Source organism: Cyprinus carpio, chromosome B2, assembly GCF_018340385.1.
Source record: "Cyprinus carpio isolate SPL01 chromosome B2, ASM1834038v1, whole genome shotgun sequence".
In the NCBI taxonomy this organism is placed as follows: Eukaryota; Metazoa; Chordata; class Actinopteri; order Cypriniformes; family Cyprinidae; genus Cyprinus; species Cyprinus carpio.
This window is the reverse complement of record NC_056598.1, coordinates 3,380,329-3,393,540: the sequence shown is the minus strand read 5'-3', so window position 1 is coordinate 3,393,540 and position 13,212 is coordinate 3,380,329. Positions and strand designations below refer to the sequence as shown.

Sequence of the window (13,212 nt, the reverse complement as noted above, 5' to 3'; positions counted from 1 at the left end):
ATTTTACAAACATACTACTGATCGATTTCAAATGAACATTTATTTCAAAAATGTAGCTTAAGAATGCATTTCATTGAAGTACAGTCAAAGTTTAAAACGAAACAAGAAAATGTTGCTGTTATGTTTCGCCGAGACCTTCTGTGATGTTACTGAAACCAGCCGAGTTCAGAGCCGTGACCAGGCTCTCCATCGTAGCTTGAGGGCCTTCTCGGTCCTGCCAGGCCACCAGCAGCATCTTGGCCTGCAGTTCTACATCCTCGCTGTCAGACTCGATCACGCGGATCTCCTTCTCGCTCATCTCCAGGTGGTCTGCCAGCGTCTTCCACTGCGACCCAAGCTTGGCTGCGATCTCGTCCATCTGACTGTTGGTCACGGCCTTGCTCTGAATGCTGGGACCTGGAAAAGGACAGCTGACTTTTAGTCAACAAATAAGCTTTGACACACTCTTATGACTTGATGAACTGACTTGAATGCCTAACATAGTTCTAAGAATTCAATTCAAATTTTCATAAAAAAAAACAAACAAACTACTTTTCCAAACTCATTTTGTTCAATTTTGAAGACGAGATGAATAATCTCAGATCACTGTAAGGCCATCTTGGCAAAAAGTAAAGGAATTCATGGTACACCAAACCATTCTCCTATAGTGCGTTGATGAATTTCATGACATACATTAGTATGTTGAGAAGATATTTTATTTTGGCCAAAAATCACTTGACTGGTTTCTTTAGATTCACATTTTTTTTAGATTTGCAGCATAAATCAAACCATTCAGTTTCGAGTGTAAATCATTTTTAATTTTGTCATAACATGCAGTGTTTTATAAATGCATTGTCAAATCATCTTAGAATATCGTCGAAGACGTCCTTTGGTGGTGAACACAGACGTTTATGGTTGCAAGCCCTTGCCATGAAACCTAAAACATGTCATCAGGCTTATTTGGCTGCCGATGCTGAGCTTGACCCTGTAATTGCTGCTTGCAGCTCTATTACGTAAAGTTTAAACCAGACTAACGAAACCCATTCCTGGAGTACGCCCAAATTTTATCTGCGTTTTGGATCTTAAAAGTAGCACGTACTTAGAGTACGCAATTACTTTGCGAGAAATTGCGACCATTAAAAAAGTACGTTTTATGAATTTTATCCGGACATAGTACATTCGCCATGTTGTCATGTCATGTGACTTGCAGCCCATATCTTCCTTTTTCATGTCTTCTAAGTACATGAACTGAATCAAGCGTCTTTGATTAGGCAGACATACAAAATGTGCAGTGTGGGGAAACACTGGTTTAAAACCTCTTGTTTTGTCTAGCTCGTCCCTAAATAATTACAATCCATGGCCGACTACCTCTGTATGTGCTATGTGGCTGTGGCTGCTGTACATTTCCCCCATTTTCTCTGCTTGCCTCAAGCAAAAATTAACGCCTGTTGTCCTTGAGCTTTTATGCTACATTCACGGCAGATAAATGAAGATGTTCTGTGATGATGCTTTGGAAACAAAACCAAAAGTACAAAGTGAGGCAAGCAACACAACTCCTATGGAGTCATTTCTTAGCAACTGTTGCCGCTTTGATGCAAATGTTCTGCCGTATTATTACAAGAAATACAGTGTGGACAGAATCAAGCAGACAGGGCATCATTCATAAAAATGGCTTTAGATTAAAAAAAAAATAATAATAAAAAAAAAACTTACTGTCATTGCTCTCTTTTAACAGGTTATCTCCATTCTCATCATCATCCTCCTCGCCTGTTTTTATCTCCTCAGAAGGAAGGTCTTTCTGTTTAAAGAAAAACAAAGATTCAGTTTTTAGATTTTAAACTGTTGCTTAAAATAATTTAACAGCAAAAATAGTGAATTTAAATTAAATCATATTGTACACTACTTTCTATTAATACTGGTACGAAATGGATTATGAACATTTTTTGTTGTTTCTTGTCTTATTTTACTTAATTAAAAAAAATGTAACCTTTAAAATAAAATTACACACACAAAAAGGAGAACAAATTAAATATTTTTCCCCAAACTTATTGGTGCAGTTACAAATTCCAACGAGTAAAAAAGGTGTTTTTGGTTCATTGTCACAGTCGCCTCTGACTTGCTCACTGAGGGATTCAAACATTATGAAGTGCCTTTCTAGCAGATCCCTATATAATCTAGGACTAGGTGATAAATCAATATCCATATTTATAAAAAAAAAAAAAAAAAAACACAGCATTGGTATACTTTTTGTTATTCCACAAACATTTGTGGTTCCCAACACTGATTCTGGAGGCACCTCAACACTGCACATTTTGCATGTCTCCTTTCTCTGACACCAGGTTTCAGATCTTGGAGTCTCTACTAATGAGCTGATGACCTGAATCAGGTGTGTTTGATTGAGGAGACATGCAAAACATGAGTGCTGGGTGCCTCAAGGATCAGTGTTGGTCACCACTGATGATCAGGTGTGTTGATAAAAAAAAAAAAAGTCTACGTGTTTCCATGTGAATGAGCAGTAGTGACAGTTGTGTCTACTACACAAACTCAAGTTCACCTGATGCTTGTGCTTGTGCTTGTGTAACGGTTCTTTACTGGCACCTATGGTTCCATGAAGAACATTTAACATCCATAGAACTTTTTCACTACACAAAAAATTCTTTACAATGGGAAAGGCGTCTTTAAATTATTAAAATATAATCGCTCTTTTGAGAACTGAAAGGTTCCTTGAGGAACCCAAAATGGTTCTATTGCATCGCTGCATAAACCCCCTTTTGTAAGCTTTATTTTTAAGAGCGTGGTGAGGGGGTGCCAATAATTGTGGAACGCATACATTTGAGAAGAACAAATACGGTTGAGTTATTTCAATAATTAGATTTTTTGTGAATAGACCAAAAGACTTTTTCCATGGCCTGCTTTGCTCATATTTACCAAGGGTGCCAATATTTGTTGATGGCATTGTATATATTAGCCACTGAAAAGCCTATATTGGTCAAGCACTAGTTTGAATGTTATCTACATCGTCTGATAGTGTGGATGTCCACTCACAGGAAGCTCTTTGGCCAGTTTGATGACCATGTTTTCCAGATAGTCCGCCAGACTCTTGAACTGCTGGTTGGTGGGCTGGAAGAAGTGAGGACTCCTTCTGGAGAGCAATCGCAAGGCTCGCCAGCCGTAGTTTGAGTTACGCACAACTCTGAGGGACGACGACAAAGAACTTGTTTATTCTGATCCATTGTGATGCATTGTTTAATCAATAATGAGACTGAATTCGTAAATCTCTGTACTTGTATTCTTCCTCCACCATGTTTGATGGATCTGCCTGTTCAATAGCTTCCTCAAAAAAGTCCTCCAGGGATGGCATGAACTCCCTTTAACAGAGACACTGAGGAACTCCTAGCATTTAAGAGAAAATGTGCATGCTGCCTCATAGGCCTCATTGGCTCATATTTACCAAGGGTGCAATATTTGTTGATGGCATTGTATATATAGCCACTGAAAAGCCTATATTGGTCAAAGCACTAGTTTGAATTGTTATCTACATCGTGATAGTGTGGATGTCCACTCACAGGAAGCTGCCAGTTTGATGACATGTTTTCCAATAGTCCGCCAGACTCTTGAACTGCTGGTTGGTGGGGCTGGAAGAAGTGAGGACTCCTTCTGGAGCAATCGCAAGGCTCGCCAGCCGTAGTTGATTACGCACAACGCTGGAGAACGACGACAAAGAACTTGTTTATTCATCCATTGTGATGCATTGTTTAATCAATAATGAGACTGAATTCGTAAATCTCTGTACTTGTATTCTTCCTCCACCATGTTTGATGGATCTGCCTGTTCAATAGCTTCCTCAAAAAAGTCCTCCAGGGATGGCATGAACTCCCTTTAACAGAGACATGTATTGATGCAACATTTCTAGCATTGAGCATCTTTAAGCGAGAATTACCAAACACAAACCTGCTATCTGACTTGCAGGCCTCCATATTGTCAGGGTTTAGATTCCAGAGCCTTGTGAGTTCGTCACTGATGATGGACAAGAACAGAAGAAATGCAAAATGAGATTTGAAAAGGAGATTTGACCTCTGTTATACAAGCTACCCAGTAATCGAATATCGTCTCACTTTCCCATGAGGATTTTGCGATCAGGGCCCTTCCCCAAAAAGTCCTCTGGTGCTTGTCTCTTTCTGCTGGGACGGATGGGTTTGGTCTCGGCTGGTCTGAGAGAAACACAAGACTCTATTTACATAACATATTTACATTATTATGAATGGATGCGCTTTATTTAACTTCTTTTGGACTGATGCACTGCAACACCCGCTGACTGCCAATAAACAGGTTGGAAGATCAAAGTCAGTTTTTAATATAACTCTGACTGGATTCGTCTGAAAGAAGAAAGTCATATACACCTAGGATGACTTGAGGGTGAGTAATCCATGGTCTAATTTTAATTTTTGGGTGAACTAACCCTTTTAGTAAAGTGCCCAGTTTTGATGTACCATCATGCCTATAAGTGAAATTTTTATTTTTTCCATTGATTTTTACAGATTTTGGAATGCAAACATTTCTACACTGGTTTGGTTCTGATCCAGCAGTTTTTTCTTTTTTCATTAATGCAGCCTAAAACGATAATTTGAAGTAGCTTTTCTTAAAAAGATGTTATTTGCAGGCTAATACTGATTTTTTTTTTTAAAGAGGGAAATTCAAGCATGTTTCCAGCACCTCCCAGCAGTGGCAGATGGTGCATTTCGAGAGTAAGGAAGCTGATTATTATAAACCATATATAAACCATATATATAAACCACATGAATTTAACTCATTATATAATATTGGATGCTTATTGCAAAGTTTTGCCCATTTAAGCCTCCTCAAATCTTCAAATAAATAAGGCAAGATTCCAAGAAGGAAAACATACAGTGATTAACTGAATAATCTGATATAAATTATAAGCACTTGAAAACAATTTGCTCCAAAAGCAACAGAAAAACTGTGGCAGTCAGAAAACAGAAACATTTTCCGCAGCAGCTCTATAAGAAACCACTTTTTTTTTTGCACTTTACTACATTTTGACTCAAAGTAATCATCTCAAGTTTTAAATGTTTGCACATATAAATACATGCATATCCCATTTGAATGTTTACATATATATATATATTAAGCATATGTAACATTTGAACTGTTTGAAACCTCATTAGCACCATAAACTAACACAAGGTGCAATAGATTTTAGAACACTTGGGGTAAGTACATCCGTTTACACACAATCACATCACCAATCTCCTCTAAACGGCATGCTTCTTCAGAGTCAGTAAATTATTTCACATAATTAATTGCATTTACATTACAAAACCCTTTAATACTAATCTGTGTAAATATGAATAAAGCTGCTCTTGTGCTGTTTTTATTCAATACCTTTCTTTCACAAAGCTTGGACAGCCTTCATTTTTCCAAGAGTTCCAGTTTTCTTCTGTGTTCAAGATGTGCTGTTGGCGATATAATGAATTAATTAAGAGCTTTTAGAGCACTAGAGCATGTATTCCTCAGAAGATGAGAGAGAAACTAAAATCCATACGCCAAAAACATATATATATTTACACATACAACACACACCAAAAACCTACACAAAAACTTCACAACATCTAGGGGTTTCTCTCAGTAACTTAAAGGGTGGGAAAAGTAATAAAACGAGACATAACGGTATTATTAACACATACCACACACCTCCAATCAGTGATTCTTAAGGTTAAGACTAACCTGATAGACTAGTTTGGTTGTGTCCTCAATCCACAAAGACTGATCGTCATTCAAAACACAGCTGGAACTGCGAAGGTTAGAGAGAAATGAGGTAAAGATATTTATTGACAAAAATCAGGGCAACTTTACCGTTATCCTTACAGCTTGAAAAGTCTGTTTTATGACTAAAATGATGCTAAACATGCTTGCTGTTCCTCCTGACCTCTTGAACTTGACCTGGCCCTTGAGATACTGGAAGAGGATGAGATACTGAAGCAGAATGTGTCGTCTGAAGTTGCTGTCACTCAACTGAAGGTCCATCAACTGCAGAAAGATGGGAAATTTGCCTTGTGTTACCAGGCCAATGACTGGCGTGCACTAATAAAAGTTTTATTCAACAGTTGATTAATAAACACGGGAAGAACCAACTTTCTCACTGGTGAGGAACTTGGCAAAGTAGACGTGGTCTCCTCCAGCAGTCCTCATCTCCTCCAGCTTTCTCTTCGACGCCTGCATGTCATCCAGTTTGAAGCTCTTGAACACAGCTAGTGTCTCATCTGAATACTGCACACAGAACACAATTGATGGGACATTAAAACAAGACACATTTTATAGTACACTTAAACCCAAAGTATACAAGAATTCAAGGAACACGCCTATGCTCACTCGTCCAGGGGGTCCCAAAGGTACAATGAAGAGATATATAATATTTTCATTATATTATGGGCTTTATCCAACAGTAAAAGAACCAAAACCACAAAAGACATTGAGCAAATAAATATAACAAACAATAGGATACAAAATGACAAACTATTTCCATGTTTTCCACCTTTTTCATGGACAGAAATCACGCTTTCCTTCTTGCGTTCTCTGGCACTCGCGCAAACATGTGGAGACGTGCACAGAAACTTACCGTCAGCGCTGCCCCATGAATTTATAAATAAAATAGTTTCGCAGTTGAAAAGCTACATGACATTTTTCAGTAGGGAGGTTCTTGAAGCAGTTCAACTGAAATATTCAGTATTAGTAGCCGCTGAACACTGCCGAGAGATGCACAGACGCAGGTATTGACAAGCGCTTAATCTCTAAATCAGCCTGCATATCAATGGCTCAAACCTCCGTTATTAGCTCTTACATTAAGTTTGGGAATTAGCATCAGAAGGTTTGGCCTGAAGTGCGTAAATTATTGCAACACACAAATTTTCAAGATGGAAACATGACAAATGTCTTGAAATAAAATATCGAAACAATGTCTTGAGGTGTGGTTGTGACTCCAGATTAGAAAAATAATGCACTCCCAAAGTGGTAATGTGGCCACGATGCCAGAGCCTATTAATGAAACAGTCTTTTTCTCCATTCTTAAAAGAATTAAGAACAACATTTAATCTTCATTGACTAAATGCAAGCCGAACAACTTTGCGCTTATTGCAACAGAAAACTGTAATGGTTTCCACTGATTAAAATTTTTTTTTTTTTTGCTGGAGTGGTAACATCATACATTAACAGGGAAGTGATGCAGAAAAATTTATTTTGCCTATGTCATGATAATCCGGGCCGAGTGTGCATGATGCAAATTTCATTGTCAGAATAGTATGTGCATACAGTATGCGCTCCATCTGATTTTTGTAATCGTGTGTACTTTGCACGCTAGGGCTGGGACAATAAATCGATGCATCGCGATTCGTGGATCGATTCTGAGATTTCGGAATGCATCATGATTCTCTCTCGAATCAATTCTGAGCTTAGTTTTAACAGCAGATGGCGCTCTAGGCTAGTCTTTAACCGCATATCAAATGCTCAGAAGAAGAGCGCTTGTGCGTTCAGGTGAGTAATGTAAGAGTTTAAATGTACTTGCACATTGGCTTTTATGCTTTTATGATGCGAGATTAATGTAAACAGCCCACCGTATACATCCTTGTAATTCACGTCAACCTTTTCGAACTTTACAAATGATTATTTTAGGTTCAAATGGTGTGTGGGTAAGGAACTGGAAGCAAGCAGAATAGGGCTATTTCTAAAGCACGCAGTGCCATCTGCTGTTAAAAACTAAGCTCAGAATCGATTTAAGAGAGAATCGCAATGCCTTCGGAAAATCTCAGAATCGATGCAGAGTAATTTCTCGATTTGCGATGCATCGATTTATTGTCCCTATTGCACGTGCAGGTCACACATGCGCATTGACTTGGTTTTGCACTAATCAGTTGTTGCACAAGGTGGCAGCACTTGCCAGGGCTGCTGTTTCACAGTAGAAAACAAAACTAAAGAGACAGAACAACAACAAAACAGAGGAAACTGCAACAACATCAGACACGCACATTGAAAAGCGCTTGTGTGGGGGGTAATGAGACAGCCACAACTTCAGTTTGAAAGTCATTTTAATTGGTCAATTTCTGCAGAAAAATACAGCAGACATTAGGACTAAGATAAAGCTTTCTAGAGTGCATGTGTCGACCGCCTGCGTACGTGCACGCTATCAAATGGAGTATACTTTGATAGGCAGTGCGATCGACTGCACGCATACACGCAAAAGAACTGAAGTATACTTGGGGCTTTAAAAATACAATGCTAATATTTTTATTTTTGTTTATTTCTTTTTATTTTTTATACAAATTTTCATCATTCAAACTTAAAATCAGCAAGCTTTTATTTTGGCAGGCTGCTGGCAAGTAAGTCTTGCCAAGTGAAGTGCGTCAGTAAATGAAGTGCCACAGTTTTGTGTTTTGCTCTGAAAAAAACTGGCAGCACGTAGCCAAGATTTGTGCTTTCAGTTCAAATGGAAATCTTATACAGTATTACAGTTAGTCGAGCTAAAACGATGATTGTGCATTAACAGCTGTCAACCATTTCGGTATGCAAATGAGCGTTTTTTTTTTTTTCTGTTTGTGCATGCACACCTGGGCACCACTTCATGCACCCCATCAGACAGCCGAATGATCAAATACCTACCTTAAGGAAAGTCATCCATGAGAACTTGTCGTAGCACTGTACAGGGTTTCTGAAATAGTCCTGCAGGGTCCAGAATTTTCTGTACAAGTTGTAGTCAATAGGAATGGAGCTACAAAACAAAAGCCTTCTCAATGACGTGCTAATAAATAAGTGTTAAATAACAGCCAAAATAAAGCAAAAGCAAGACAATGACTCGTGACTTGAGATTGTGAAAATACTATGTTTTACCAGGGAGCAGGTGCATCTTCATCGCCCATCTCTCCCTCCTCCACCTCCATCCCTTCCTCCTTAACCTCAGTGTGTGGGGGAAAAATTAAAACATGTCTGACATCTAATGTAGAATCAACTGTTTTATTCACATCTTCTGCTTGCATGAACTTTCAAAAATAGATGGCTAAGTAAATCAAATACAGCATCTGTCAGCATGACATTACCTGCAGTCCAAGTGTGCTATCCTGCTCATTTTTATTGAACACTGTGATGTTATCAAGGTTGAACTGACTCTGTAAGTTCAGGCCTGTAATACAAGGGAAAAACATGCAGTTGTTATTTTATGACTTGATAAGGAACCAAGAAATGTAAAAAAAAATAAAAAATAAATAAATAAATAAAAATATATATATACCTGATTTTTCTGACAAAGGAAAGAGACGTGCTAAAAACAGCTGGATTCGTCCACAAAACACTGTATTCTGAGACTTGGAGAGTCTCCTGAGCAGGTCTGCAGGCAAACACAGTGGCGATGTTAGGCTCCTCCAGCACATTCTCAATAAAGAACTAAATACATAGTTATGACATAATACATTTTCATTCTAAAAACAGATTTATGTGCAATTTAAAGGTCTCTTTAATGCACAGCACACTCACCGTTGCACATTCTCAACAAGTAATTTTTTCCAGCAGAGTAAAAGGTGGTCTGTAAACATGAAAGAGCAAGCATAAATAATATTAAGGGGTCAAACAGGCTAAAGGTACAGTAGTTCCTGTGGCTCAGTGGTAGAGCATTGTGCGTTAGCAGCACAAAAGGTCATGGGTTCAGTTCCCAGGAAACACAAATACTGGTTAAAAAAAACCAATTATAGCCTGAATGCACTGTAAGTCGCTTTAAGTGTCTGCTAAATGCATAAATGTAAATGTAATGCTTGGTAACACTGAACAAACCATTCTATTAACATAATGAAATGCTTAAAATGAGGTAACTTCACAGTCATAGGCACTTCACAAAATAGGCACAAAATCGGTGACTCATGATATTAAACAAATTTGGTAAAGATTGCCTGAACTGTCAAGGATGAGGTCAAAAATGTAGGTTTTTATGAAAACTTCAGGTGGAAATCGAAACAGAAACAAAGAAGTTTGCTTATAAGTTTTAAGCATAAACTCATGTGAAAATTTTAGCTGTTGAAGGCACTAGACTCCTCATATATGAATGGCAAAACTGCCCTCTATCTCATGACTTTCACGCAAGCGTTTCTACGGGCTGCTATGGACATCACTGTTGGAAGAAGAATAGTAAGAACAGAAACAAATACAATAAGTGCCTATGCTTCTTTGGTGCTTGTTCTCTACATATTGGTCTAATTTATTTCTACAACCAAAAAAGCACTGTTAACTAAAAGGTCCAAGCTTACAGATTTCCATGTAGACACATTTTCTTCAACAAAGGAGAAGATTTTGTCGCACTGGTCCAGAGGAAGGCAGTCGAGGACATCTCCCAGCAGAAGAAAAGGAGTGGTAGCAGAGCAGATGCCTTTACGAAAACAATAAATCCATGCAAACAGACTGAAAATCATTTACTGTAATATTCGTGTAGAAGAGCGGCAGTTCACACGTACCTTCGGTCACACCGTCTATACTGATGTAGATCAGAGAAAGGAAATCTTCAACGTTCACTTTCTGCTTCACCTACAAAATAAAATAAAATCATCAAAACACACAGTGATAATGCATATGAAAAATTAATGCACAAAGCAGCAGCTGTGGACTCACAATCTGCTCTTCAAGAACTCCACGCAGGGCTTGATCAAGAGTGGCTTTCTTCTCAGTTTCACTGTGAAGAATTCATTGAAATGCATCAGTTTGCATATAAACAAACAAACAGAACATCTCGATAAAGAGCGATTATTACTTTCCAGGCAGATGGCTGAAAGCACTGGTCAGGGGTTTACAGTTCCTGATGTCTACAGCACTTTTAGTGGCAGCCTGAGAGAGAAAAACAAATAGTTTGACATCAGCTGAATAAACTGATTATACTGGTTACAGTTTTAATGACAAAAACACTAAATGTAGCGATATAATTGGTTCATGTAGCATAGTGATACTATGTTTTTCGTACAGTAAAAAGTATACAACACATTTCATGTAGCATAGTGATACTATGTTTTTTTATTTAGTAACACGGTTTCACCACATTATTCCCTCCACAAACACCATCATCTACTTTAAAGCATTCGCTAATAGATTACTTTACACACATGTCTAGGTCTAATGCATGATAAATAATATGTAGCATGATAATATCTACTGCTACATACTACTTTGGAGGAGAGACTTGGCAGGCAAGAGATAGAAACAGAACACTTTCTATTTAAAGTCGTCTGCGGATGCCAGAGCACGTCTATCGGTAAATGTGTTTAATGATATTTTACCGTAAATTTATCTCTGGCTTCGGTGAAGTCGAAGTGAGACGGTGGAGACATCTTTACTGACGCTTTGTGTGTGTGTCTGACCTCTTCTACTTCCGGTTTTGCTTCTGCTTCTTTAGTTTAAATGTATTGGTAACACACATGCATATCTCCACCTACTGGACTGCTGTGCAATCATGATGATGACGATGATGATGATGATGACGATGATGATGGTGATGATGATGATGACGATGATGGTGATGAGTTTTTCCTCTCAATTTAATGCCATCATAATTCTTTAGACAATTTAATATACAAGTTTTACAGGTTTTTGTTTATCAATTACAATTGCATGTTCCAGATATATAAATTATAAAAACATATAGATACTTGATTAAAAATAATAATAATAAAAAAAACATCAAAAAGCCATCAACTGCTAAAAAGCAGTGCAGTGTAGTGATGATTTTCACCAACAGAGGCAGGTTACGCTGATTACTTGAAAAAAAGTTTTTAGTCAAATAAATGAAATGTCAGTCACTTATTTCTCTCTGAATTAATCTGATGTGCTGAAAATGAAATTAAACAACTCACCCTGTTTAAAATGTAATAAGCAGTGCAACTATTTCAGTTACTTTTTTTAAAGTAATGAAACTAATACATTTAATTATTTTCCAACTCTCCAACAAAGGTTTTCAACTGTTAATAATGTTAAAACATTTATTGCAAAGCGACCACAAAATCATAAGATATAGTTTAATAGCTATGGTCCTGTTTTTGAAATCAAATCTTTGCATAGCCACAACAGGAAAATCATCTAAAAAAAAAATAATGAAAGCATTGGTAATAAAACAGTTAAGTGTCCTGCTATCCGGAAGAGCAGTCAATTGCAAAATTTGGGAAAGGAATCCTGAAATGTGTATGTGTGTGAAAATATTCAGATGGCCAAATTACAATGCATACTGGTACTTTCTTAGAGACAAGAAGAATAGATTCAAAATCAGTGCTGCCCCTTTTTGAGCACTCCCGAACACCTGTAAGATACGTAATATTGTACTTTGGTGAATTTGCTTCACATTTTTTATGCTGTTTATTATTATTCAAAGATGCCAAATATATCTATTCTACCAGACCTAGTCTACTGTACTTACACTCTTAGAGTTTTTTTGAGGCAAAAGAAGAAATCAATCAAAATAATCAGGTGCTTTTTTAAGCCCTTTTTGAGCACTCCCTATTTTAGAACACCGTAAGATACGTTTAAATCTATTACGATTTGGTGTAATTTGCTAACTATATAGTAACTAATCAATTACTTTTTTTTTTAGAGGAATAACTTTTCCAACACTGGTCAGAGTGCAAGGTTAACCTATATCCTTTAAGTTGGCTGCCTACGGTTTGCTCGGAACAAAAAGTGTAGTTTGTCACTTCAATACAACTTGCCAAGACGGTGATGTACAGAAAAGGTCTCAGATGACGTGCCTACTGCTCCATTCATCCGGGAGCCTTCGGTTTGCTCTGTCCTGGCCATAGATTTGAGGTAACGTCCGCCTCCACATGATCTATTAGTCATAATGATTTTAGGAGAGTTCAGAATAAAACAAATATAACATTTCATTTGTCAGGTAAAAATGTCTCCTGACGATCACACAAACAATTAGAAGCCAACTCAGAAAGGAAAACAAACACAGCCACTGCAATTGTCTGTGATTTGTGAACAGAAATGTGATTTCACTTTACTTTGACAGCTGTTAGGAAGGATGAGTATTTATTGGCAGGGAGAATTATTGCAGTACAATAGTGCGTGGAGGACCAGGGCCTCATTTTCTTTCAAAAGATGTGGTAAATCACATCTAGGCCAGCCCTCTTTCAGCATCACTTTAAAAGATGTCACAGATGAGGGTGAAGTGAAAGTGCTGTAAGAGTTATAGATAATAGA

General features: G+C 37.7%; 1 protein-coding gene across 1 annotated transcript; it reads right to left on the bottom strand.

Annotated features, from left to right (window-relative positions):
- Positions 1 to 21: 21 nt before the first annotated feature.
- On the bottom strand, positions 22 to 11,454 carry LOC109107610 (THO complex subunit 1-like). The gene is made up of 21 exons (XM_042719332.1): positions 11,298 to 11,454; positions 10,778 to 10,851; positions 10,639 to 10,699; positions 10,485 to 10,554; positions 10,281 to 10,399; positions 9,517 to 9,565; positions 9,275 to 9,370; positions 9,084 to 9,166; positions 8,878 to 8,951; positions 8,650 to 8,758; positions 6,133 to 6,267; positions 5,927 to 6,027; positions 5,725 to 5,791; positions 5,600 to 5,629; positions 5,383 to 5,483; positions 4,095 to 4,190; positions 3,931 to 3,996; positions 3,773 to 3,856; positions 3,025 to 3,172; positions 1,693 to 1,777; positions 22 to 396 (listed from the first exon to the last, which is right to left on the bottom strand). Exons 1-21 carry the CDS (start codon positions 11,346 to 11,348, stop codon positions 119 to 121), a joined length of 1,977 nt encoding a protein of 658 aa, XP_042575266.1. The 5' UTR covers positions 11,349 to 11,454; the 3' UTR covers positions 22 to 118.
- Positions 11,455 to 13,212: the final 1,758 nt, after the last annotated feature.